General features: G+C 58.1%; 1 protein-coding gene across 1 annotated transcript in view; it reads right to left on the reverse strand.

Annotated features, from left to right (window-relative positions):
- Nucleotides 1-6,096: 6,096 nt before the first annotated feature.
- The window catches only part of MMP15 (matrix metallopeptidase 15), a 21,649-nt gene continuing 1,617 nt past the window's right edge, over nt 6,097-26,128 (reverse strand). The window contains exons 2-11 of the mRNA XM_029924239.1: nt 25,973-26,126; nt 15,166-15,314; nt 14,429-14,557; nt 12,803-13,110; nt 12,294-12,455; nt 11,129-11,382; nt 10,617-10,755; nt 9,566-9,716; nt 9,362-9,477; nt 6,097-8,078 (exon numbers count right to left, since the gene is read on the reverse strand). Of these exons, the coding sequence (XP_029780099.1) occupies nt 7,618-8,078; nt 9,362-9,477; nt 9,566-9,716; nt 10,617-10,755; nt 11,129-11,382; nt 12,294-12,455; nt 12,803-13,110; nt 14,429-14,557; nt 15,166-15,314; nt 25,973-26,126 (2,023 nt within the window). The 3' untranslated portion in view covers nt 6,097-7,617. The remainder of the gene's footprint in view (nt 8,079-9,361; nt 9,478-9,565; nt 9,717-10,616; nt 10,756-11,128; nt 11,383-12,293; nt 12,456-12,802; nt 13,111-14,428; nt 14,558-15,165; nt 15,315-25,972; nt 26,127-26,128) is intronic.

Consider the following 26,128-nt stretch of genomic DNA (forward strand, 5'->3'; position numbering starts at 1 on the left):
AACTTTATACACATCAGGAGGGGCTGGAGGGGGCTGTCTTTGGGCAGTGAACACACCTGGCATGGGCATCCTCCTGGAACTAGCATGGTTCTTCAGTTCTACAGAATTGAGAGCACTGACTAGGGCCAGTTCCTGTTTTTGTCCAGGCCTCAGTTTACCCATCTGTACAAGAGGGGCTTAGGCTGAGAACTTTGTAGCTCTAAAACTCATTGTTTAACAAAGGGCCAATTTCCTCACAATATAAAGAGTTCCTACAAATCACTAAGAAGAAACACCCCCAAAGAAAGCCAGGCAATAGGCATGAGCAGGCAATCCCTACCCACACCTAAAAATACTCCCAAATTGGGTAAATTCCACAGTAATCAAAGGGCCATAAGTAAAACCAACAAAGTAATATTACCATCACCAATCATGTTGATAAGGATGATCTTATACCTAGTGTGTGTTGAGGGGGGGTGGGGTCCTCAGCCACTTGAGTAAAGAGTCGAGACAGGTGCTACTTTCTAGAGAGTAATTTGTCAGTATGTGATAAAAGTCTTAGAATATTGTGGGCTGGTGATTCTACTTCTAGGACTTTCTCTGAAGCTAAGAATCCTGGATGTTTGCAAAGGTAGTTTATCAAAATATACAATAGCCAGAGAAATACATTAAAATCGGACATCATGTCACCTTTCTCCCTACTGCTTAAACTATCCAAAGCTTTCTTGTCAGGCTTAGAATAAATCCAACTCTTGACTCCATTGGCAGGACCTGCTCCACTTCCCTTCCCTCCCCCACCTCCCCCACCCCCCGCCTTTATCAGACTTTCTGTTCCTTAAACATACCAGGTTTGGATTCAGAAGCAAGTGGGGGCTTGAGTTCACCACTTATTAGCTGTGTGACCCTGAGCAAAACCCTTCACCTCTCTGAGCCTCGTGCTCTTCTGGTATGAAATGCAAACAGAAAAACTACCCCATGGGGTTCTTATCAGGATTAACTACAGTAAAGCATATAATGTTGGGTGCAGTATGAGCCCTTGAGAACTATTTGTGATAATTCTGGATCTTTCTAAAATATTATCTGTAACTGTCTTGCCATGGGTTGAGGAAGATCCTCTGGGGCATCCATAGGATGCATCCACCAAAAGAAAATCATCTGTGGACGCAAAAAGGGGTTCAAGAGAGACTGTTTACTTATTTCATCATTATGGGCATATAATACATGCTCATAAAAATTCAAGCCACAAATAAAGTGAAAGTTTTCTGTATCTTAACATTTCTCATCCAAAGCTCATGCTATATTCAATGGAAAAGGCAGGTAAAAAACAACATGCCTGGTTTGAACTCATATTTAAAAATAAAATATGTTAATATATACTCATAAGGGGAAGCCTAGAGGGTTTACATTCAAATGCTAGGATTGTTTAGCAGGAGAGTAGAAATTGTTGGCATTTTTTAGTCATCTTTGCTGTTTCTGTGGTTTCCTTATTGTCCTCACTTACCTTTTGCGATCTGGAAAAGCCCATGTGACAGTTAACTGAGGCTCCTCAGGCCCCCCACCTGCCACCATCTGGCTACTTGATTCCCAGGGACTCGTGAAGACTCAGGTGTTCCACATTTTCTTACGCAGCATTACTGAGGCTGGGGGGTTGCGTCAGAGAGAGAGAGCCCTGGTTCTCAGTAAACAGTCAAGGGTTGAAGAGATGGGTGTGTTGTGGTCATGGGGTTTGGTGCTATCCTAAAAAGACTCCTCGATGGGCAAAAAGAATGCATTAAGCTAAGCACAAGTTGGGAACTCAAGTTTGGAACCCGGGGCATCAGTCAAGGCAAAAATTTTTTAAATTAAAACCCAAACCAGTAAGAACTCACCATGTCTTAAAAAAATAAAGCAAATTTATTGATACATGTAACCAAAAGCCTAGGGCCCTAGAGCTTCAGGCATGGCTGGGTCCAGGTGCTCAAATGTTGCCTTCCAGACTCTTCAAGGCTCCGTTTTCCTCTGTGCTGTCTCTGCTCCGAGTCAGGCTGTCTGCATGAGGTGGCAAGATACTCCATCCGCAGCTCCAGGTTCCAGTTCTAGTAGCTCAGCAATCCTAGCAGACGCAGGGCTGCTCTCTCCCAGGGGCTCCAGAAAAAGTCACAGGGAGGCCCTGATTGGCCAGGCATGGCTGTTCTGCCCACCCCTGAACCATGAGCTAGGGTGCTAATTGGCTGGTCCTGGGTCTTGAGATCATCTGGCCACCAAGGGGATGGGGTCAGCTCTACCGGAATCTGAGGCCTGAGAGGGAGGGAGGGGCTGTTCTCCCAGGACAATGGGGGGCTCTTTGCAGAGGGCAGAGCCCTTCTCCATGAGCTGTGCTCCATGAAGTGCAGAAATGCCCTTTATCAGGAAGGCAGGATTAATCAGAGCACCCTGTCCTCAGTTCTCCCAAAGAGCAGACAGGGAGGCCCCACATGGGGATGGGATGGGGGCAGGGAGAGGAGTAAAAGGGGGGCAGGGGGCGGGGCGGGGATGGTGGCGGAGGGGAGGCCTGTCCTGCCTAACCAGAAGTCAGCTGAGAGTCAGCAAGGGACTGTGGCCCATTCAGCCCCCTTCAAGACCTCAGTATCCCCAGGGGCACAGAGAGTATGATCTGACTGAAGCTGACAGGTTTTAGGAGGGTGTTGTGTATTTTTGGATGAAATTATCGGGGAATAGCTGCTTCTCCCTTTCCAGTGACTCAGAATGATTTCTTAATGGAATCTAGTTTATTGCTGTGATCCATGCTGGCAGGGAATGATACCGGTTTTTTTTTCCCCCCAGGAGGGGCCTTTTAGCTTGGCCTTAATTGACAGGAAGTTTGGAGGCTATTTCTGGCTGAGGTGGGCGAACCATGTGGGGGTGGGAGATGTCAGGAGCCCTTGGGGAGGAGCCCGAGTCAGGGTCTGGGAAGAAGGGCTGGTGCAGAGGGGGAGGAGGGGCTCACCAGCTGGGAGGAGAGCTGATGGGGCAGGAATGTCCCTCCTCCTGGCACCTGTCCCCAGGCTTGGAGACCTCTGACCCCATCCCACAAACACTCCTGGAGAGAAAGGCAAGGAGGGAAGCCTCCTCAGCTTCCTAAAACAGGGATATTAGCAAACTATCGAGAGGCTGGCATGGACGGGGGGGGGGGGGGGGGGGGGGGGGGGGGGGGGGGGGGGGGGGGGGGGGGGGGGGGGGGGGGGGGGGGGGTGTTGTTCTGTGTGTGTCCAAGCCTTCCCTCAGTCAAACCTCACAAGTGTACAGAACAGGCATGGCTAGTAGCCCTGTTCTACAAATGAGGAATCTGGGCTCAGAGACATGGAGTGCCTTGCTCAAGGATGCACAGCAGGTGAGCAGTGGAGCCACGATCAACAACTGGGTGCCTGTGAGGGTGGCCAGGCTAGGCTTGGAGGCAGACAAGCAATGGTCAGGACACGAGTGCTGGGTGAGCTGGCGAAGGAAGGAAACTCAACTCGCTGCAGGAGGGAGGGTGGGAATCTGGAGAAGGCAAGACTTCACCTGGGCCTTGAAGTATCTACACAATTTAGACAGAATGAAATGTGCAAGGAAAGGGAGTTTGGAGGCTGTTTCTGGCAAAGACTGAGGTGGGCGAACAATGTGGGGGTGGGAGACGTCAGGAGCCCTTGGGGACGAACACATAAACAAAGGTGCAAAAGCAAGCATGTGCAGGGGACATTTGGGACAGGACAAGCAGCCTGGCAGGGTCTCTGCCAGTGCTTTGGGTGCATAAAGCCACTTGAGCAGTAGGAAAAGGGTGGTACTACCGTGCCCTGAAAGTGCCTTGAGGCCAGAATCGCCAGCATTTGGGGGGTAGCTGAGGGGTGGCTATCCCCAAACCACAGGTAGTTTCAACCCGTGAAGTCACACACACAAGGGGGCCAGGGGGTGAAACCAGGCAGCTGTGGGCCCCAGAGACAGGACTGGCGGATGTGCAGGCACAGAGAGCCTTGCCCCTCTTGGATCTACGTGGAGGGGCCGGCTGCAGGCAGGGAGGCCGTGGATGGACAGGAAGCCGGCCATTCCTCCCGTGAGCCAGAGAATGGCCTCTGTGTGAGCAAAAACAAAAAGGCTTTTCTGCCAAGTTGGAGGGGGAGGAAGAGGCCAGTTGGCCCCTGCCCCAGCCTGAAAGGGGGCTCTGTTGGTGGCCCTGGGGTCTTCGATGTCTACAACATGCTGGGGAGGGAAGGCCTGGGTGGGCAGGGGCCTCCCCATCCCTCTCTCTGTTCTCCAGCAGCACCAGGGTGAGCTGGGCCTGAGCTGCTGTGCAAGACAGTCTGTCTGAATTCTCCCAGCACGGCCACTCCCTAGCTGTGTGACATTAGCCAGGTCACTTGACTTCTCTGAGCCCCGCTTTTCTCACGAGTGAAGTGTAAGTGAGGGAGTGTAGACGGCCCCTGGGGTCACAGTTGCACCCCGAGCAGTTGCTGAGTGCCAGCCGTCACCAGCCCTGTTCAGGCACCCATTCACTCTCCCGGAGACCCCCCGCAGGTCATGTCACCCCCTCCACTGAGGTGTGCGCCCCCTCAGCATCAGGCTGACGCCCAGGATGTTCAGGACTCAAACTCCAAGCGGTGCAAATACAGAGGCAAGAAGCCTGGAGGGAACATGCCACATTCTCAACACTGGCCTGGGAGACTGATATTTTGCTTCGTTGTGTGTATCTGTTAAGCCATGATTATCTTATGTGGGAATTAGCAAAGTGGGGCTGTTGGGGCCCATGGTGGGTTTAGGTACAGCCACATTAGAAAAACCAATTTAAAGATGCTGGTTCCTGTTAATCCTGATGGGGGAGGGGTGTCCAATTGCACTGCAGGGCTCTTGAAGTCACCTCAGAGACCTTCACACTCCTGGGCCCCAGGGGGACAATAAACAGGGCTCCCCAGATGAGCTGTTCCTACAGCCAAGGGGTTTCTTTGAGATTTTACCAGAGAACTCAGGGGTGGAAGTCCCCTCAGGCAATTTCCTGAGGAGCTGAGGCCTGCCAGGTCCCTTCCCCGTCTGCGCCCTGGGGAAAAGCTCGGGGAGTCTAGCATCCTCTCTTTTTTCACTGCTGTGCCCCCACCCTTCCACCTGCCTGGCGACCTCTGGGCTTCTGGGTGACCCTAAGGCTTCAGGCTTCAGGCTTCAGGCAGACCTGGGTGGGGCCCTGTGGCCCATGCTGACAGCCAAGGCCACTGTGGTGGAGGAGCTCCTGAGCCATTTCCTAGCTGAGCCTGAGAGGCCTTCGGGGCTCCTGAGGGCCAGCATTTCCTACGCTCCTCAGCCAGTTTCCAACACAAAGAGAGGAAAGGGTGGGATCCAGGGGGCTGGGAGGAGGTGGGCAGCTGAGGGGGAGGGTGGGGCCTGCAACAGGTTGACAGACCCTGCCCCAGTGTTGTGGAGGCCAGGCCTGCTCCATGGCTGGGGTCGACCCCACTAGAGCTGACCGTTGCATTTCTGGGGGTGCAGGCCGGTACCTGATAGCTTGGCCCAGAGGATGGATTTGGAGTCTGAGGCTTGCCAGCCACACCCAGACCCAAGGGGCAGTGACACTTTGGTCTCCTGCTCTACTGGGCATCATCTGGAGCCGGCCCAGGGAGAGATTTTCTGCTGCTTCTAAGATGACAGGGGCAGATCTTGGGTGCCCCCCCGGACCTGAGCAGGTGGCGAGGGGAGCTTTTCAAGTCCAAAGTGGCACTACTTGCCATCCCTTTCCTCCAGGCTGAGTCTTCAGGTTGCCCAGAACCTGGTCTGGGTGGGCAGAAGGGCTGGGTGGCCTCATTTCCCACCCCTCCTGGACACCGAGTATGTGGGGGCTGGGATGGCCTTTCTCACCATGAATGAATGTCACGTAAATTCTGTACTCTTTCTCTTTCCCACCCCGGCAGGGCCAACCCAGCCCCCTGCCTCACCTTCCTCTGGTCTATGCAAGGCAGCCACCCCTCACTCTTCCTCTGAGCTCTGCCCCTCCCAGGGCCACTGGGAAGGAGCCACCATGGACCTGGGAACAAGGTCCCATCAGCAAGTTCCCTAATCCCAGCCTGGACTCACTCGTGTCACCCACAGCCCCTCCAGCTGTAAGGTCCAGCCCAGGGCCTCTCACAAAGGAGGCCATGCTTGCCGGCTGTACAATTTAATCAGTGCAGATTATTTACAGAAAGAAATGTATGAGGGTGCACACTGACCCCCCCAGCCCCCATCCCTTGGCTGGCTCTCCGGTTCTGAAGATAGAGAGGGGACCTGTGATCCAGGTCAGCTCGTGAGAAGCCCCTCTCTCCAGGGGCCTCGGGATCTGGGTACAGAGCCATGTGCCCTGGGCTGAGGGGACGCAGAGGGGACAGAGCCGGCTGTACAGTACCATTTCCACAGCAGCTTTGCCGCCTGCTTGCTTTGGGAAGGAAAAGAAGGAGGAAGTGTCTCTGCCCTTAGGGCTGAGCCAAGGAGAAGGGGAGTCTCCAAGGCCACAATGAGCTCCTCTGGGGGTTCCACAGCCACATCCCAGTCTGCATGAGGGGGATGAGCTGCTGGTTCCTCTTCTCGGTGTTCCCCCCCCACCTCCCAGTGCCCTGGGTGACAGAGAGTGGAGGAGAGGAACCCCCGAGCTTGGTGCATGGGGGCTGCAGGCACCCATCAGTCTCCCTATCTCCCTGGGGCAGTTGGGACCCTGGCAGCTGGCACCTGAGGCCAATGGGATTCTGAGATCTGGGAGGACAGTGCTGTGGGTGAGGTGGGTGGGAGGAGGCCCAGGGAAGGAGCCCAAGTGGGTCACAGTTCAGAGAGGAGTGGATGGGGGCTGGAAGCCCAGTCTTGTGGGGGCAGGGGGGGGAGGCGAGGCTCCTGGGTGGGGGGGCCTTGGCAGACCCCCTTTGGTCCTTGGTAAGGCAGGCCAGGAGGTGTTGGCTCAAGTGGTATGTGGGAGCTGGGGACTGCGGGCCCCTTGGCTGGCCAGGGCAGGGTGGGCGTCTTAGACACGAGAAGCCTGGGTTACAGGGGTTGAGAGAAGTGGGCTGGGAAGGAGCCAAAACTCAACAGGACTCATGGCCAGCAGGCCACCTCACTCTTCTGTCCCCTGTGGCCTGGGGCTGCCCCTGGGAGTAAGCTCTTCCTAAGGCAGAGATTCAGGTGGGTAGAGACTAGTCAGCACCTCCAACCCCCCACCCCCAGTCTCCAGAGCCCGCTCAGGTTGAGGAGGGCCCCTCGGAAACCCTTCAGCTACTTTCCAACTGGGCCTTCGGATCCTCAGCTCCCGGCTGTGGCCGAGGCAGAGTAAGGGGGGGTGGGGGCGGCACAGGGAGGTAACCCCCTGTCAAGAGCAGAGCTACATTTAGAAAACTCTATCCCCTGCCCTGACAGACTGCTGCTCCTAGTTGGGGAAAGTAGAAACAAATAATTAGTGTGCAAAAAAGAAAGAAAGAAAAAGAAAACCCTGGACATAAATAAACAATGGGGTGGGGCTGGCAGGGATGTTGGAGGGTCCTGGAGGGACCCCCATCCTGGGGCTGAGGGAGCCATGGGAGGCTCGCGCCGGTGCCCCCAGGAGCCGTCTCAGAACCACAGGCACCGCCAGCCCCGGCCCGTTAGCACCATGAGGCGCGGGTGGCCGGTGCAGCGGGTCACACCCACTCCTGCAGGGAGCGGTCACACCCACTCCTGCAGGGAGCGCTTGCAGTAGAGGAGCATGCGCGGGGCGCCCTTGCGCTGCATCTGCACCAGTGCGTAGGTGAGGCCCAGGATGCAGAGGAGCAGCAGCAGCGGTGGCACCAGCACCATCACCATGTTCACTGTCCGCGTGACCTCCTCCATCTGCACCACCACTCGGCTGCCCCCGTCCTTATCTGTCCCTTCCCCAAAGTCCCCCTCTCCGTTACCCGCGCCGGCGCCTCGGCCCACATGGCCCTCCTCGCTGTCACCGCCCACCCCGGGCTCTGCACCCCCATCGGGGTTGAAGGGCGGACGGGCCACATCGGGCCATCGGCTGTCCACGTGCTCTTGGCAGCCCATGAAGTCCCGCAGGATGGATTTGGGATAGCCTGGCTCCATTCGCAGGCGCTCGTTGTCAAACTTCCAGTACTTGGTGCCCTTGTAGAAGTAGGTGTAGGCTGCGGGGGTAAGCAGGGACGAGTGGTGTCAGGCGGTGCCCCGCCGGCAGGCTGGTGACCCTCAAAGAAGACCAGGTCATGCTGAAGGTGCCCCAGCTTGAAAACACCCACGCTGGGAGCGCCTGGGTGGCTCAGTTGGTTAAGCGTCTGACTTCTGCTCAGGTCCTGATCTCACAGTTGGTGAGTTGGAGCCCCACCAGTGGCTCTCTGTTGTCAGCACAGAGGCTGCTTGGGATCCTGTCCCCTGACCCCAACCCCGTCTCTCTGCCCGGCTTGCATGCTTTCTCTGTCTCTCTCAAAATAAATTAAAAAAACACCTTCCTTCTCATTGCTTGCCTGAGCATTTTCAAATCTGCTCCCTCAATTTACAGGAGCCAGACCTAGCTCAGAGAGGGGCACTGTTTGGGGACAGGGCCTGACTCTGCCTCCTGTGCTTCATGGCTGGGGCAGCCTCAGGAAGGGTCTCCCAGCCTGCCACATAAAGGGCTAAGGTCAGGGGGCCTTGCTACCTTGTCCCAGGCCTGACTCCACCCCACACCAGAGAGGCCAGTGTCTTGCTCAAGGCCACATAGCCAGCCTGCAGCAGACCTGGAGCAGAGCCTAACATTGCCTTGGATGAGCTCTGTGGCCTTGGGCGCTTTGCCCATGCCCCATCAGCCCCAGGAAGGGCCGAGTCTGAACTATGATTGAGTCTATACTCTGCTGATCACAATGAGATCAGAGTATCGGAATAGTTGCTTAGTGATGCCAGCACACACAGATGCCATGTGACCTGCCTAAACACTAACAAAGCCAGTGGGGTCTCCCTTGAGCCTAAGAACTTGGAGCCTGAGAACCAAGACTAATGGTTTTTCTTAAATTTTCCAGAGACCCTGCTGGAGAAATAAAAGCCACAGCGAGTGCAGTTCTATGACAGAGGTCAAGCTTCCTTTCCAGGCAGGTAGGTAGGTACCCTGATAGGACTCTTGCCCCCCACTGCTCTGAGCCAAGTTAAGCCCCCTCAGGCTTCCAGCTCCCTGTGGGTCGCCCTGAAGAGTAGTTGTGAGTGCCCCCTGCCCCCTCTGGACACAGGCAGACCTGGGTTGAACTCTTGATTCCCCCCAACTTTCTTGCTGTGACGTCTGGGGCCCTTTCCTCAAGCTCTCTGGTTTAGTGTGACCGTCTGTAAAAAGGGTATGGAGATGGTGCAGGAAGGACCAGGAGAGTCATGTTCTGGCCCCAGCCCATGTGTGGAAGAGGGGACGGCGGGGGGCTGGGCAGGCCACAGGGAGTTGGCCCAGTACCTGCATCGCTGCTCAGGAAGGCCCCTTTAGGGGAGGTAGGGATCCCTTGCCACACACTGATGGGCTTAGGGTAGCCGGGGTCTCCACGCTGCGTGTCTTCATTGAAGCGCCAGTACCTGTGACCAGAAGTACCGGCTGTGGGCTCCCTCCAGGTTGGGGGGAGGTTGGCTGGGTCCTCCTCCTTTTGAGGAAGGGGGTGCTCACCTGTCCTCTTGGAAGAAGAAGGTGTGACCTGTGGGTTCCCACCAGATGGCCGTGTCAATGCGGTCGTAGGGGATGCCCAGGCCATAGCTGGTCAGCGGCTGTGGGTAGCCAGGCTCCAGGTTGGCTTCTCGGAAGAGCCAGTAGCGGTCACCTGCAGGAGGAGGGGCGGTGGGTGAGGACAGGCCTGGTTTGGAGGGGCGTGTGAGTAGGGGACACGGGGAGTGCTATCCAGGGCTTACACATCCACACACATCCATAGCCACACTTACCATACACACACACACACACACACACACACACACACACAATCACACTTACATCCTTGTACACAGGACAGGCAGTGACTCTACACACACGGATAAAACTCACTTGCACATCACACACACTCAGTACTCATGAGCACCTGCAACATAACTCATTTACACACATACAAGTCATTCACTCACACCTGTACCCACACCACACGGTCACACTATAAATGGCCTGCATTCCCATGTGAACATCCATCCTACCCCCCATACACGGTTTTGTACAGAGAGAGGGCAGAGGGGGAGCCCTGCCTGGCCTCTGTTTAAGTGTGGGCTCAGGTCAGCGGGGCTAGGGACACAGCTGTTCCACCGGGGGAAGGGGTGCCGCCCTTGAGGTCCTCCCCAGGGAGGCAGGCCCCAGAGGGAGGGCCAGTGGCAGGCAGCTCCATTGTCCCTGCAGAGAGACCACAGAAGTCCTGCCCAGGTGGGTTGGGGGGCTCTTGTCTTATGAGGAGGGGCTGCAGGAGGCACAAGACACAGGAAGGAGTCACATGCAGAGCCCCTGGGCTGCAGAAAATGGATGCTCAGCTCCAGTCAGAGCAGCTGCTGGCCCCCAGGGGCCCAGGTTCCCGACTCCAGGTTTCTGTCTCCCCCGCCCCACCCCTGCCTGGACTCGTCTCCCCCCAGCATGGACAGGCAGTGTAGCCCTTTGCTCTCCTCCTCCCCAAGGCCCGCTGGGGCAGAGGCCAGGCCAGAGGTCAGGGAAGGAAGGCTGCCCAGCCCTCCTGCCCACCCCAGTGTACCTTTAAAAAAGACAAAACGTCCATCTTGGCGCTCGTAGGCGGCACTGATGTCACTGGGCAGACCACGCCAGAAGTGCCCAATGGGCATGGGATAGTTGTCCAGGACGCGGTTGTGCCGGACCCGCCAGAACCAGCGGCCCTGGGGGGCGGGGGCATGGTTGTGAGTCTGATGGCAAGCTTGCTCCCTCACACTATGGGGGGGACCCTCCTCCAGCCGCCCCTTCCCAGATCAGGAGGATCCACAGGGCCAGCTCGGAAAGCCAGGGTAGCACCAGTAAGTGAGCTCTGGGTGGGGTGTGGACCCCTGTACTTGCAGTGTAACTCTGACCAAGTCCCGTGTCCCCTGGGCTGGTTTCTTCTTGTCTACAATCTGAGGGCTCCCCAGGGGCTGCTGAGTGAGGGAGGTGTGGCGGTGCTTGGGCAGCCAGGTGGGGCACGGATCCAGGGGTGGGATGCTCTCCTGCTCTAAGACTGGGCCAAGGGGCTAGGGGAGACATGGGCAGGGGCCAGACCTTGAACACGAACATCTCCCCTCGCAGCATGGCTACTGTGTCAAAGTCCCCGTCGCAGATGTTAGGGCCATACTGGTCAGGCCGTTCCGTGGCTCGGGGCTGTGCTGGGGGGCCTGGTTTTGGGGGCCGCTCTGGCTTCCCGCCGGGGGGCGGTGGCTGAGGGGGTCTGGGAGGCCGATGGTCTGGCCGGCCTGGTCGCCGGGGAGTCACAGTGGGGAGAGGCCTGGTGGGCTGTGGCTGACCATCCGGGGTGCCTGCAGAGCAGGGTGGGGGGAATGGGAAGTAAGAAGCTGGCTTCTGTTCAGAACCAGGGGACCCTGGGACACCTAGCCCGGAGAGACATGTGTCTCGGCGGTGGGGCCTGCCCAGGTGACAGGGCCCCCCGCCGCCCCCATCTGTCCATGGCCAACCCATCCCCCACACCTGCCATCACCCTCAGGAAGACCTCCATCCTCCTCCATACAGCCCTCTCCTATGTCCCCACACTGGACATGGGTCACTGTGCCCCTGAGGCTGCCCCTTCCTCCCACTTCTCCTTGGGGACATTCCCCTCAGCACAAAGAACATAGCTCTGACTTCCGCCAAGGGCCCGTCTTCTTACCAGGTTGCTGGGGAGAGAGTGAGGCAGCCAGGTTGGGCACGGCCTTGTCCCCAGCAAGGCAGGCACCACCAGCCCTAACGAGGGGCTCACTGTGGCACTGAGTGCAAGCCCGGGCCCACAGAACCGGTCCTCAGGAGCCCTCATTGGAGGCCTTCTCGGGTGGGGCCCGGGCTGAGGAGGTGCCGCCTGCCTCCAAGCCACTGGGAAGTGAAAGCCAATGACAACTCGCTGGCCAGCCTGGGACAGGCTTTGGTTGGGAGCGAGAGGAGGAGGAACGAGGCCTGGGACCCCAGGGCATCTCCGTCTAATAAGAGTATCACTGACACTGAGGAGGAAAGAGGGGTCAGTGAGGGGCTTTGCAGACCCCAGCCTGGAGCCAGCATGAGGGTTCTGGGGTCAGCCAGCTCTGCGTGTGACTCCAGCGCCAGCACTCACTCGCTGAGTGAGGTGGACAAGTCACTAATCCTCTCTGAGCCTGTTTCCTCATCTACACAACAGGGAGGGCAGTGGCGCCTACGCCTCGTAGTGCAGGGAGTTGAGAGCCGGGGTGCAGAGCCTGCTCACCGTAGAGCTGCTGGATGCCCCGGAGGTCGTCCTCGGGCAGCTGGAAGTTGTCAGTGTCCATCCACTGGTAGAACGGCGCCATGATGGCACTGGGGTTGCTGGAGTGCTCCAGCCCCAGCGCGTGGCCCAGCTCATGCACGGCCACCAGGAAGAGGTTGTTCCCTGCAGAAGAGGCGGGTGGCACAGTCAGCTGTGGCCTGACCCAGGCCCTGTGGGCTGAGACCATCAGAGGCCACTCTCAGAAGAGGCTGAGCTGCTCTGACTGCTAGGCCTTAAACTTCCCCATCTGAAAAGTGGGTACAATGGTCCCTCCCTTTCCTTACCACCCCTTGGAGATCATGGGACAACACACTGAGACACTGAGGGTCAGTGCTCTGGAGAACTGCACAGGATGAAGCTCCCCCGTGCCAACCTTGTCACTGCTGAACCTGGCCAGAGGGTAATGCCCAGCACCCGCTCTGCCCCCACCTCCCTCCACCCCCCGGCCTGCCCTGGCCAGACATTCTCACCATGCAGGTCGGTGCTGGAGAAAGTCCACGGCTCATCTGCATCGAAATGGGTATCCCCACCCAAACCTGGGCCAGGGAAATAGGCGTGGGCCAGAAAGCCCCCTGTGCCATCAAACGGTGAGCTGTCGCCATGGAAGCCAGAGGCAAAGAGTACCATGATGTCAGCCTCCTTCTGCCTCCGCAGCCGGATGTCTTCATAGGGCACCTCCTGGAAGACCAGGGGCGTGGCCTGCTCCCACACGCGGAAGGCCCTCCGCACTGCCTCCAGCGAGTGGTACCACCCCAGCTTCTCTGTGTAGTTCTGGATGCTGCAGGTGGCAGGGAGAAAGGGAGTGAACCCGGGACCCACTGGGGTCCACTGTCCACTGCTAGCACCCACCCGGTGGATGGGAGGACACATGGTCACAAGTCACATGCATAAGACCTGAGCTGGTTCGTGGACAGTGCCCATCAATATCAACCACTAGTTCACTCTGATGTGAAGGTGAAGAAGAGAACTAACAGGCCAAACCCAGGAGTGCATCAGGATATGGCTAAATAAGGCACTGTCTCCAATTCACTTAAAAAAGAAAACCACTAATAAAAGTGCAAGTGCTATGAAGCTGAGAGGAAGAGCTAGACAGTTGGGTACAAATGGCTGAGGTCTAGGAGCCACAGGCCAAGTGATTCTGATTATTGCAGGGTCAGGCTGTCCTGAGTTCAAGGCCGGGCTCTGACATAATCGATGTGACCTTGGGCAAGTGACTTAAGTGTTTCTGAATTTGAGTTTTTTCATCTGTAAAATGGGGAAAAGGAGAGTCATCTTGAGGGCCCTGTGAAGAATAAATGAACATGCGGAACATGGGCCCTGAGTCTGCACGTGACAAAAGCATGAGGAGGCCTGTTATTACCCAGATAAATCAGATTCAGCTTCTGTGTGCTGGACAGATCTCCTCCCTCAAAAGCTGGTGGGGCCGTGCATTCACTCTGGAGGCCTGGGGTCTAAGTGGTGGCAGGAGCCACTCTTGCTCAGGAGATAGAGATGCGGGTGGGGCCGTGGCTGGACTAAAACAGGAAGGGGAGCCCTTGGGGACTGCCACATGGCTCAGGGCTCAGGAGGCTTTCTTGCCAAAGGACTTAGCAGAGAGGAGGAAGGTGCCTGAACCAGGGGTTTTGCAGGGGACTTGCTGCCTGCCCACGTGACAGATGCCTGGATTCCAGCGCCGTGCCCCTCCCCCACCACTCCTAGGATGCCGGAAGCCTTGTGCCTCGTACTGGTACTGTGAGGCCCCCAGTTTGTACTGGTATAGGAACTCAGCTGCGAGGCCAGCCCCGGGGCTGCTGGTGGGTGGGGAGGGGGGAGGGAAGGAGTATAGAGCGGAAACAGCTCCAAGGGTCCTGACCTTCACAGGGGGCCGGGAGGGGGAAGACTGCCCAGGGTGTATGGCTGATCTTGTCGGCGTGGGAGCAGGGTCGGACTGTCTATGCTGGACACCCTGGGGTGGGCTTCTGGGAAAGGAAGCCTTCCAGACAAGCCCACTGGGAAGCCTCAGGCCTCAGCCTGGGGGTGGGGGGCAGGAATGAGCGGTCTGTGGGCGATGCCATGGGAGGGAGGCTACCTGGACAGCAGACACCCGAGGTCCCTACCTGAAGGTCAGGTGGTGGTTATTCCACTTTCTCCCGGTCAGGGCGTAACGTTTCCGCCGTCGCCGCAGATTAGCTTTCACGTGCACCCCAAACTGGTCGGGCACCCCACAGCGGGGTCGCTTCATCCACCTGGGTCATGGGCATGGAGGGGTAAGCCCAGAGCCCCTCCTCCACACACCCTTTTGCCTTGGGCCTCCAGCTGCCCTTCGTATGGGGGTGGTGGGCATGGGAGACACTCTGCGCTTTAATCTCATCAGAAAACAGGCACCTGGCCCCAGACTGGAAGACTGAGTGCCCAACAGGGGTTCACCTTTGTGGAGTACCACCCAGCAATGGGAGAGTTACCCCTGCGGCCCTCTGTCCTTGCTATGTTATGCTCAGTGTAAGCTCAAGGACGTGGCTTTGGGTCCCATCACCCTGTCAGATTCAGAGCAGAGCTGAGGCCTCATGAGGGTGTCCCATCCAGGGCACATGCTGCTCATCCTCCCCATTCCTGAGCCTGTGGCAGACATCACAAATCAATCCCATGCTTCTTGCTGCCCAGCCAGATGCACCTCGGGAGCTTTCTTGACATGAGGTGTCAGGCAGCTGCTCCCAACCAGTCTGAACTAGCATGGAAGACCAGACTATTGGCCATCTTTTATCTAGGTCACTCTGTTCTGGAAACTCCACCTGCACAAGCCAGGAGGAGGGCTGGTGCCAGTGGGGTCTGGGAAGGGCCCCACGGAGGGACTCACGCCTTGGTTTCTTCGTCAAGCACGCCTGTGACGGGGATCCCATAGAAGCGCTGCATCTCGGCAAGGGCTGATGCCAGGATCTGGGCGGAGCGCATGGTGGACATGTGGCGGCTGGGCTGCGGCAGGTAGCCATAGAGCCTCAGCCAGTTCTGCGGAGGAGAGGCCACAGGTCAGTCCGCATGTCTAGCACTGCTACCTCCAAATGCGCACGGCCTGCATCAGCCCACGGCCCACCACCTGCGCCATTGCCCTGTCGAGCCGCCACGGCCTCCTGCGACAGTGACCGTGTGAGCTTCTGTGCCGCTCTCTCTGCTTCCACCTCCTACGGTCTGTTCTCACACAAGGAGCCAGAACAAAAGGCCTTTACAAGTCAGATCTGGTCAATCTTCTGCTTCTGCTTAGAATCCTCCCAAAACTTCCCAGCTCAGAGTAAAAAGCCAATCCTTACAGGAGCTGCTAGGCCCCTCACTACCTGCCCCTGCCTCGGCTCTTAGACCTCATTCCTCTCACCCCCACAGGCAGCCATGCTCCTGCCTCAGGGCCTTTGAACTTGGTGTTCCTGCTGCCCAAGTTCTCTGTATGGCTCACATCCCCATTTCCTCCAGTCTGTACTTCACCCTCACCTTACTGGAGGGGTGTTCTCTGACAACACAATGTTAAAAGAAGATCCCCATTTGGTATACCCGGCCTCCCTTCTCCTTCCCTGTACTTGTGACCATTTGACACCTTATGTATCTCCCTTAGGTGTTTATTGCTTGTCCATGAGGGCAGTCCACAGTAGCTGTCCTTGGCGGGCCACTCCAGGGTGGGCCCTCTACTTCTGACAGACCACTGGGGTTAGGGGTTTGGAATCTCTTAAGGCCTCACCAAGTAGGAAAACCAGCCCATTGATGCTACTCCCCAACAGATCCTAAGCCTCCTAGAAGCATAGCAGATGGATTCCGGCAGCCCACCCAGGCCCAGTAGAGTGGGCCAAGAGGCCTAAAGTCCAGTCCCTGCTTTGCCACAAATGCTTGGTTCTCTGGGCCTGACTTTTTTCAGGGGACAATGGGGTTACTGGGGTCATGACATTTGAGAGAGCCCTGGAAAAAGCAGCTGGCACACAGTGGGGGTGCCCATCCCCTTCCAGAGTTTGTTGGGCAAGTCTTGTCTTCTCCTCCATCTGTCTGTCTGTCCATCCATCCACCCTCCCTGCCAGTCTTTCTGACTTCCCTCTCTGTGCCAGGTACCATGCCAGCTGGGGGCTGTGGAGGACCACGGGAGAGGGGTGCTGACCTCCAGGGGTTCACAGGCTCCCTGGGGAGACCCAGTGTGCCCGGAGAGGGAAGGATCCACACCTGCAAGTCGGTGAGCAGAGAACCATCACAGCCGCGGCTGGAGGATGGGATCCCGAGGAGCCAAGTTGAACTGGGGTAAGACTTCACCCTGTCTACGAGAGCATAGTGACTGCCATGGGAGGTTGGTGAGCACGGAGGCCAGAGACTGCATGGGCCTTGGCCACACGGAAGTGTCCTTTGCACCTCTTTCCTGGCCCCCCACCCTGGGTCCTCTGGGGCCTGCCCCTCCCAAGTGAGAGCACCTGAGGCCTGCTCTCTGAGAGGCTTGGGAAGGTCAAGACTGCACATCAAAGCCCCATAAGGCAGGATGATGGCCAGATATGGTGGTTGCTGTGGACCAACAGCCACAGACCAGCTCGCCAGGGCCACGCCCTCATCTGCTTGCCACCCATGTCACACCCAGCTCCTCAAGCACTCGCTCCTCTGTGCCCCCCACCTGCCCCCGGCACAGCTGGGCTGCCCACACAGCCAGCTCTGCAGTGCCCAGGCTGCCGCTGGAGGGAATGGCTGTGAGTCAACGAGGGTGGGGGACAGACGCCCGGCCCCAGCTTCCGGCCTCCGAGGGCCTGGGTAACCGCCACAGAACTAGAAGGCAGAAACACCAAGGTGGGCAAACAACCGTCTGCTCTGGTGGCAGATAGGGGGACAAATTGTGGCCCCGCCACTTCTGAGGTGTGGCCACGTGCCTCCCGGGCTTCAGTCCGTGGTCAGTGACAGGGGGTGCTGTGCTGGGCCCTGCCTCATCTCCTGTGAGGGTTAAGCTGGGAGTCCACACTACTGCTTGGCAGCGTGCCGGTAGGGAAAGTGCTCAGTAAATGTATTATTAATGACAGAGACCTGTCTGGTTGTCTGTGGAGCAGCAGCCTCTGCCTCCACCAAGGAGTTGGAGGGTCCAGGCTCCAACGGGGCCTAAGTGGTGGGCAGCCTCAGGTGAGGGCAAGGAGGTAGCCTACCCCCCAGCCCTCTTCACTCACCCCTCTGGCCCAGGGCTCCTTCCCTCAGCTCCACTGGTCACTGGCCATGCTGTGAGCACCCTCCCTGTTCTTCCCCAGCACAAGGAACCTCTGCCAGAGCCCTGTGTGCATGTGAGGGGCAGGGCGGGAGGTCCACCACCCTAATGGACAGTTTCCCTAAGGAGGCATGGAGGGACCTGGAAGGCAAGGCCAGGGCGCTAGCCCAGCTCTAGCAGCACGAGGAGGTGGGGGGTTGGGGAGTGGAGCTGTCTGCTGACAGATGAGGGCGCCTCTACATCACCTATTTGCATAAGGTAAAAATATCTCACTGGAGTGCAATCACAGGCCACCAAGGGGCTGATTAGCAGTGTCTGCAGAGTGACAGTGGGAGGGCAGGCAGGGGAGGCTCAGGCTGGGGACCTGGAGAGGGAGAGGGAGGGCGGCTGGGCCTGTCTGCAGTGAATAGCTCCAGAGCTTAGAGGAGCCCAAGGGGCTGGGGGGCCCTTCCATCCTGGAGGCAGCTCAGGGGATGACAGCTTAGGCCTGTGGACGCTCCTTCACACAGACAAGCACCCTCTGAGTCTTAGGGAAGCCAAGAGCTCCCATCTCAGTATCGGCCACACCTTGAACCCTCAATGCCCTTGGCCCCAGCCAGGCTGAGAACCAATGGCCGGTGAGGGAGGCTGAGCAGATCTGTGGCCTGGGCCCAGAGCAGCCGAGCCCCAGATGACAAGGCGAAGAAGCGAAGAAGCTGCTGGAGCCTGCCTGACTGGCAAACTTGTGCTCGGGGCTGACTGCCAAGGGCCAAGCAGTCTACACGCGCCCCCCCCCCCACCCCCCGGAGGGCTGTGGGCTTCTCCTCCGCCCTGTGTCTGGGAGGAGGTTTCTCTTCACCCTGCTCCTACTGCTGGACTCCTTGTGACAAGTCCAGGAGGTGAGGACGCACAGAGAAGAGGGCCTGGGACGGGGGTGCACAGGTGGAGGACAGGGGCTGCTGGTGCCCCTGAAGGCCCAGCTTGCTTGGCAGGCCACAGGCCAAGAGTGGATAGCGACTCCCAGGCTCATGACCAGCCTCTCAAAGTTGGGAAGAGGCTGTGGTCAAGCCCCTGTCGCCCCTACAGGAGACTGTAAAGACTGTTTTTTACACAGGCTGACTCCTTTCCTTCCTTGGTACCTAGATTCTCACAGGTGAAGTGAGGCAAGCAGGTGAAACTTTGTTTCTCAGCTGGGGAAACTAAGGCTCAAATGGGGTCGGGAAGCAGCAAAGTAGGCAGAGCTCCTCCATAAAAGCCGCTGTCCAGCTGCTCTCCATGAGCCGCAGGGAAGGCTCTGAAGAGAGCTCCAGACCCCATCCCATGAGTATGTATAGATGCTTCAGGTGCGTGTCTAGCCCCAGGTGTGGAAACGTGGGGCCATCAGGAGACGGAGGGGGTAGATTCCTGGGGTCTGGCCCCTGACTCCTAGGTGAGGCAGTACCCAAAGGGGGAGAACCTCCCGTGGGCCGGGCAGCCTACTCCTCATCCCATTCAATGCTCACAAGTACCCCATCCCCATTATACAGACAGTGAGGTTCAGAGATGGGAAGTGGCCCATACAGGGCCACACAGCTGGTCTGGCTAGAACTGGGGTCCATAAGCAGTGCTACCGGCCACCTGCCTGTGAGGTAATACCAGCTCCTCTCAGCCAAGGCACCTAGTCCTCCCCACACCCCCCATCTCTGGCTGGGCCATGTCAGCAGGGCTGCCCCCAGGATTGCTGACACCATGCCAAGGCAGGCCTGCAGGGAGGGTACGTCTGTGAAGGAGCCGCAGATCGATACTATGCATTAAGCTGCTGCGGGGGGCGGGGTGAGCTCCCTGGCTTTGCTGCCACCACAGCCACCTCCCCCGGACTCAGATGGCTGGGGCCCCTCCCACTCGGCCTTATCGGACCCTGTGCGATAATGGCCAATCTCTGTTGGGCTCTGCTCTGCTCCTGTCATCCACGGCTCTCTCTGTAGTTCAGGCCGACCCTGGCAGGGTCACCAGCCAGGCACAAAAGGCATCTTGTCAGGGCTGCCAGCAACGGACCCAGACCTTCCACGGTGTGAGGTCCTCATCGTGCCTGCTTCCCTTACCCTGGATCCTGGGCTGTGGGCTCTTGGGAGCAGGCCAAGGCCTTGCTTGGCTCGGCACTCCCTCCACACTCCCAGCCTTGGGCATGGCGCCTGCGCTGAAAGACATTTGGAGTCCTGGAGATCCTACAGACACAGACGTGCCCCCTGGGCCCATTGGGCCCACTCTCTGGGGATCCCAGCTAGGAGCCCATTCGTCGGCTAGGCAACCCAATCAAGCCCTAGACTCACTCAGCCTTAAGCAGGAGGGGACCTCAAGGCCATCAAGTACAGCTACCTCCCGGAAGCCTCTAAGGCCCATGATTCATCTAGCCTGCACCCCAGCAGAGATGGGATGCCCACTGCCACCAAGGTAGCCCATTCTGTCTTTGAGCATCAGTGACTGTTGAAAGCCCCGCCTCAGGCTGAGCAGAAATCTGCCTCCCAATGACACCTGCCAGCCCCCCCCACCCCGACCCCCCCGTCCTTGGTGGAGCCTCTATCTTTTGAGGTAGTATGATCCATACTTAAGCAGTTCCAGAAGAACACACTTGCCTATTTGGGGCTCAGGCTGACCCCCTCCCCAACAATGTGAAAGCTGCAGTTGGGGGAGGGGCTCCGGGTGGCTGGGAGAGTAGGAACTGGGGGACTATCCAGACAGGCAAGTAGGAAGGAGGTGGTCACCTGAGTTCCTGTGCTTCTTCACCTTGCCCCCTCCCAGCCTGCCCCTGCAATCCTTAACCTGGAGGAAAAACCAGACGGGTCCTTTGGCCAGTGGGTGGGGTGAAAGAGCCCTGTTTGCTAGTGGTTTCAGGGCTGGCAGGGAGCCAGGCCTTGGGGCCTCACCTGGAAACTCTCCTGTAGATGTTGTCGGTGTAGATAGGGCTGTAGATAGGACTGCCCACTGGGCAAAGCCGGGGTGGCTGGATTGGCGGGGCAGGGGAGGGCTAATGGCAGGTCTGGCCACATCTCCACATCCTCCTTCCTACCTGGCTCCAGTCCAGCGGGTTCCCCATGGCATGGCACCTCACAGCCTTTAACCCCCGCTGCGGGCTGGGAGCTCAGCCCCAGGCCAGACCAACTGGGTTCAAAGCCCAGCTCTGCCACCCCCAGGCTGAGGAATTTGGGGCAACTTCTGCTACCCCCTAGTCTCAGTTTCCTCTTCTATAAAGTGGGGTAATGATATTCCCTACACTTGTAGAGTTAGTAGCAGGATTAAATGTGAAAATGCTTACAGAACACCCACAGGCCATGCCTAAGATATAACCAAGTAGGTTGAAGGTGCTCAAAAAATGACACCTGAGCCTCACTAGGCTTCATATGAGGACCACTGGGCACAGCGTTCAGCATTTTACACACAAATGCACTGAATCTCCCCAGCAACTCTGTCTAGTAGATGCTTATTAATATTCTTGTCTGTAGAAAAACTGAGGCTCAAAGAGGTTTGGTAACTCTCCCAACAGCAAAAGCCATTTGCTTCTCATCATTGCTGTGTTTGGCTACCATTTTGCAAGCGCTTGGTTTACGCCCAGTGTCATGCTCACAAATGTCCAATGTGAAGTGGAGCTCTCACTGCTCCTGGTGGCAGTCACTTCTGGGAGGACAAGGCAGTTCCCGGGGTTAAGGGCCCATGGGGAAAGCTGACCCACGCCCTGGCTTCCCAGCTCTGGCAGCTGGACCATCAGACAGCAGTGGGATGAGAAGCATCTCTGAAGGCTAGCTAACGGCTGGTACCTCATCTGTCTGTGCAGGTATCAGAGATCAAGTTGGGTCTTCTTGCTCATTTCTTGCGGTTCCCACAAAGGAAGTGGAATCTGGTAAGAGTCATCCTTTTTGGTCTCTCTGATCCCAGCCCAGCTTGCATACCTATGCTGTTCTTGCTTGGGGGTGCAAAATCTGTACTACCTCCCCCAAAGGGCCTGGTGCGCAGCCACTGTTCTCCAGGCATCCCCGGAACCAGTGTCCTTCTGGGGAATGGCCTCATCTGAGCCCTGACTCAGGGAGGCTCATCCAGCTAGAAGGCAGCTATGTGTGCTGCAGGCTCACATAAGTGTTCATGAAGCCACCTTCGGGGCCCCAGGTCCTCACGTTGACCTGTGGAGTCCTCCCAGGACCCTTTGTGGTGGACAGGATCCAAGCAGACAGCCCCTGACCCCTCTCTCCTTCTGCTGACTCAGAGAACACATCTCCACGTCCAGAAGCAGAAGCTGGCCACAGGGCGTGGCCCTGCCTCAGTGAGCAACTGAGCCACATAAATCTTGGGTTGATATGGAAGATGCCAAATGTCTTAGTCTATCCAGACTGCTGTAACAAAAATGCCAAAAGCTGGAAAGCCAACTACATTTATTTTGCACAGTTCTGGAGGCTGGCCGTCTAAGATTAGGGGGGGCAGCCCCGGTGGGTTCCGGGAGGGCTCTCTTCAGGGTTGCAGACTGCTGACGGCTTGCTGTGTCCTCACAAGGGAACTTTCTCGGGCACCAATCTCATTCATGAGGGCTCCATCCTCAAGACCTAATCATCTCAGAGTCCCACCGCCTAACATCATCGCCTTGGGAGTCAGGTTTCAACATAATGAATGGGGGAGGGGTATGCGATCATTCAGTCTAGAGCACCAACTGTAATCAGTGGTGACCCACAGCAGCCACTACTACTGGCTTCGGGCAGAGGTGATGAGGACAGGGAGCATGTGGCCCCAGGACAGAAGGGGCCAGAACCAAGAACCTGGCAGGGAGGGAATTTTCCATGCCTGGCACTGTAGCCCTTCTGAGATGGCATCAGAGAATACAGGCGGTGAGTGCTGCGGTTCTTGGGGGAGCTGGCTGTTTCTGTGTTGTTCCTTCTGCTACTTGGGTGGGGCAAAGGAAGGCCTTCTTGTCCAGGGCTCAGAGGGCCCAGGCCAGGCAGACACACTGCTCAGACAAGCATGCGCCAGGCTGTTCTCTGCATGGAGGCAGCTGACTGGCTGGACCCTGGGGCAGCCCAAGCATGGAGGACCTGACAAAAGGGCTGGGTGTCAAGGGCATGGCCCAGTCGGATGCCAGGTCCCTGGCTCACCATCAGCCCAGTTCTCTTTGGGTTTTGAAGCAGAGTATGGAGAGGAGTGGTCTGTTAGTAGTCAAAGAGACTGAAAAGCAGAGATGGGAGGGAGGAGAAAAGATTCAGCTTTGCAAGTTCCCTCATGACAAGGCCTTCACATGAACCCCTTTCCTTGAGGGGGGCATGGGGGACCTCTGCAGTTTCTGCTCCACAGTTAAGAGGGTATTGCAAAGAGAGCACCAGTGGGACCCCCAGGGGCTAGCACGGAAGGGTGGGCAGAGATTGGAACACAGGGAGCCTGGGGCTTCGGCTTGCCAGTCAGACCTGAAGGTCAAAATCAGAATTCAAGGCGACCTGCACCCCTCCTTTGGCTCATCTGTTCAGCCATCACCCAGGGGCAAGGAAAATGTCTGTGTACCTGGGCGTGACCAGGTTTTAGTGGCAGTGCACCACACCTGTGAACTCTGGTGGCTGAGTCACTTTCATGGGGCGGGGCGGAGAGTCTGAAGTTGTGCCTAAAAGGGGTGGGGGAGTGGGGGGAACCAGAGAGTCTTTGGTGAAAACCAAAGGCACTTATGCAGGCTAGGTGCCACAGGCAGAAACAGTGGGACCGAGAACCAAAGGTGGGGGCTGGACTCTTGGGGGAGGGAGTCCAGGAGCGCAGCTGGCACCCTACTCAGGCAGGGCCTGGGTCTACACAGCCATTCTGGGCTGGAACCCGAGACTTGACATCCAAGGAGAGAGTGGGACAGGGCGGAGTAAATCAGTGGTGTCCCCTCCCTCTCCCCAAGAAAGACAGCCTTCTCTGGGCTGAGACCTGGCAAGTGGCAGGTGGCAGCCAGCTCCTCGCACATGCCAGGCTCCTTGATTCCTCAGTCTGGTGAAACTCCTGTGGTTGCTGTCCTGCGAGAGGGAGGGGAGGGGAGAGGGGCTAGCCTTGACTCAGTTGCCAGGCTGTTCAAAGAAAGGTCCCAGCCATGACCCGACCTGAAGTCTGGAGCTATGAGGGTTCTGGGGTGAGGATCAAGAGCCTTCTTCAAGGGAGGGAGGCCCTGTACGCAGGGTGTGGGCCAGGCCCAGGAGTCTCCAATGCTGGTGCTCAGACAGCATGGGCCTGGGGACAGTTCTCCCATGGCCTCCTGGAAAATGGGCTGATTGCTGAAGTCATTTGACTTTTTGGGCCCAGATCTGGACAGGCTTAACAGACTCCAAAGAGCACCCTATACCCCAAAGGCAACTCTAGTTGTTGGGATAGCCCAGCTGCCCCCAGCCTTCCGTCTACTTTGGCTTTCTGACAGCGAGGGTCCTTCCGCCCTCCAGAGTCTCTTCCAGCAATGACCTGACCCAAGTTTTCCCCCAGGAGAGGGGCTGCAGGCCAGTCACCTCTAGCCAGTGTCACCACAGTCTTAGGGTCATGGTCTGTGGGCACTCAGGTCGACAGTGCAGGCCCTGGGCTATGGGTACTCCCTCAGCTGTGACAGGAGGGGGTGATGGAGGAGCAGAAGCAAAGAAAAGCCCCTTAAACCACAGTTCCCAGCACCCCAGCTCCTGGCCATCCAGGATGCCAATTCACAGACATGGCCACCAAATTCCAGCTTGATCCATAACTGCTTCCTGGAGGAATGGCATCTCTAACTTCTTTTTAATGTTTTATTTATTTGAGAATGAGCGGGGGGGGGGGGGGGGGGAATGCGAGCAGGGGAGGGGCAGAGAGAAACACAGAATCTGAAGCAGGCTCCAGCTTCTGAGCTGTCAGCACAGAGCCCTACATGGGGCTCGAACTCAGGAACCTTCAGATCATGACCTGGGCAGTAGTCAGAAGCTTAACCAACTGAGCCACCAAGGTGCCCCGCAGAGATGCCACTCTTAAATAGACTGTAAACTCCTCAAGGGTGGGTCTATGACTTGTAATCCTTTGGTCCTCCACTCCATAGAATAGGAGGTGGGCCCAATAAACACTCTCCACCCAGTTCCTGGATGGGGGTCCGCACCAGCAGAACCTCCCTATAAGCCCCTGCCTGCCCGCTTGAGAAAAATGAGGGGCAGCTGGACTGGGCACGGTCTGGGCTGCCACTCCACCTCCTGCCAAGGCCTGGCTCCCCAAAGGTTTGCCTGGCCGGGCCAGGGAGGGAGGGCAGAGCAGGTGGGGAACTGGCTGGGAGGTGTAACTTGAGCCAGGAGGAATTCCCTGCCCTTCCTCCATGCTTTTATTAAAGTAGGGCGGGGAAGGGCAGGCTTCCATGGAAAAATCTCCCAGGCTGCTGGGGGAGGTGGGGAAGCCGTGGGGAGGCTGGGAGGGAGCAGCGGCCGGCTCAGCTGCAAATAGAAGGCACTCAGCTCCGGCTGCCAGAGGCTACACGCCGGCCCAAGGGCACCGAGGCCCCAGCCTACAGGAGCTGCCACAGAGGCGGGTCTCTCCTCCCACCCTCTCACTCCTGTCCAATCCATCCCTCTCTTAGTCCCGGGCTTGGAGTAGGGTCTTAGAAGTCGGAGCAGAACGGACCCCGCTTTTGCTGGGGCAACGGAGCCGGTGCCCTCACTGTCCATGCTCGGGAGGACGGCGCTGGGCGACCCAACGGAGCCCGCGTGGGGGACTGTGGGGGTGACGAAGGTTGGACCCCGCTCTACGTCTGGAGGCCGCGCCTGGTCACCTGCCGGACCGATCCCGAGACGGGGCTCCGTAGGGACGTCAGGCGGGCTCCTGGTAAAAACATGTGCAGAGTCCACCCTCTCCGACCCAGGCACTGGCGTCGGGGTACTAGTGGAGGAAGCCCTAGGGGAGACAGGGTCTCTCTTGGACCCACCTGGTCATGGGAGGCTTCCGCGCAAGAGCCCAAGAAAGTCGCCAGAGCGCCCCCGCAACCCGAGACTGCTGTTTCGGAGGTTCGCACCCCTTCCCTCCATCCCGGCCCGCTGCGCGCACGGCTAGCTGTCACCCACACCAAGGGCTACCGAGGCGGGTGCGCTGCCTGCTCCGCCCGTGGTCACCCCCCACCCCAAGGCAGCCCCCTCCCCACTTGCAGAGAACGTCACTGCGCGCCCGCAGGGCTCTCGAGGAATCGGCCACCCGGAGAGAGGAGAGGAGGAGAGCGAGGGCTGGGGGCAGCAGAAGCGACTCCTGGGACGTGGGCTGGGGCGGATCCGTGCCCGGGATAGGGGCCAAGTGGGCGCAAGCCCCACGCCCCCCAGGGTTTGGGATGAGGTGCGCCGCAGAGGGTGAGCTGGGGAGAGGCAGTTTGCCGGGCCCCATTCTTCCCAGCCTCCCATCTCCGGGACTGGGGCTAGTCTTCGCGCCCTCCACCCCTGGCCCCAGGCTGCAGGCGTGGCTCCCTACTCCCAAGCCCCCAAGCCCCCAGCCCGCTGCAGAGGAGCCTGGCCGGGGTCCTTACCTCGGCGTTGACTTCTGCGTCCTCCGCCGCTGCACCACGGCCCAGGCAGTTCAGAAGCACCAGGAGCAGCAGCAGCAGTTGCGGCCGCGCCGCCGCCTCCCGGCCGCCAAGGAGACTGCCCGCCCAGCCCGGCCGTCCGGGCGCGCTCCGGTAGCT

The sequence above is a fragment of the Suricata suricatta genome, chromosome 16 (assembly GCF_006229205.1).
Source record: "Suricata suricatta isolate VVHF042 chromosome 16, meerkat_22Aug2017_6uvM2_HiC, whole genome shotgun sequence".
In the NCBI taxonomy this organism is placed as follows: Eukaryota; Metazoa; Chordata; class Mammalia; order Carnivora; family Herpestidae; genus Suricata; species Suricata suricatta.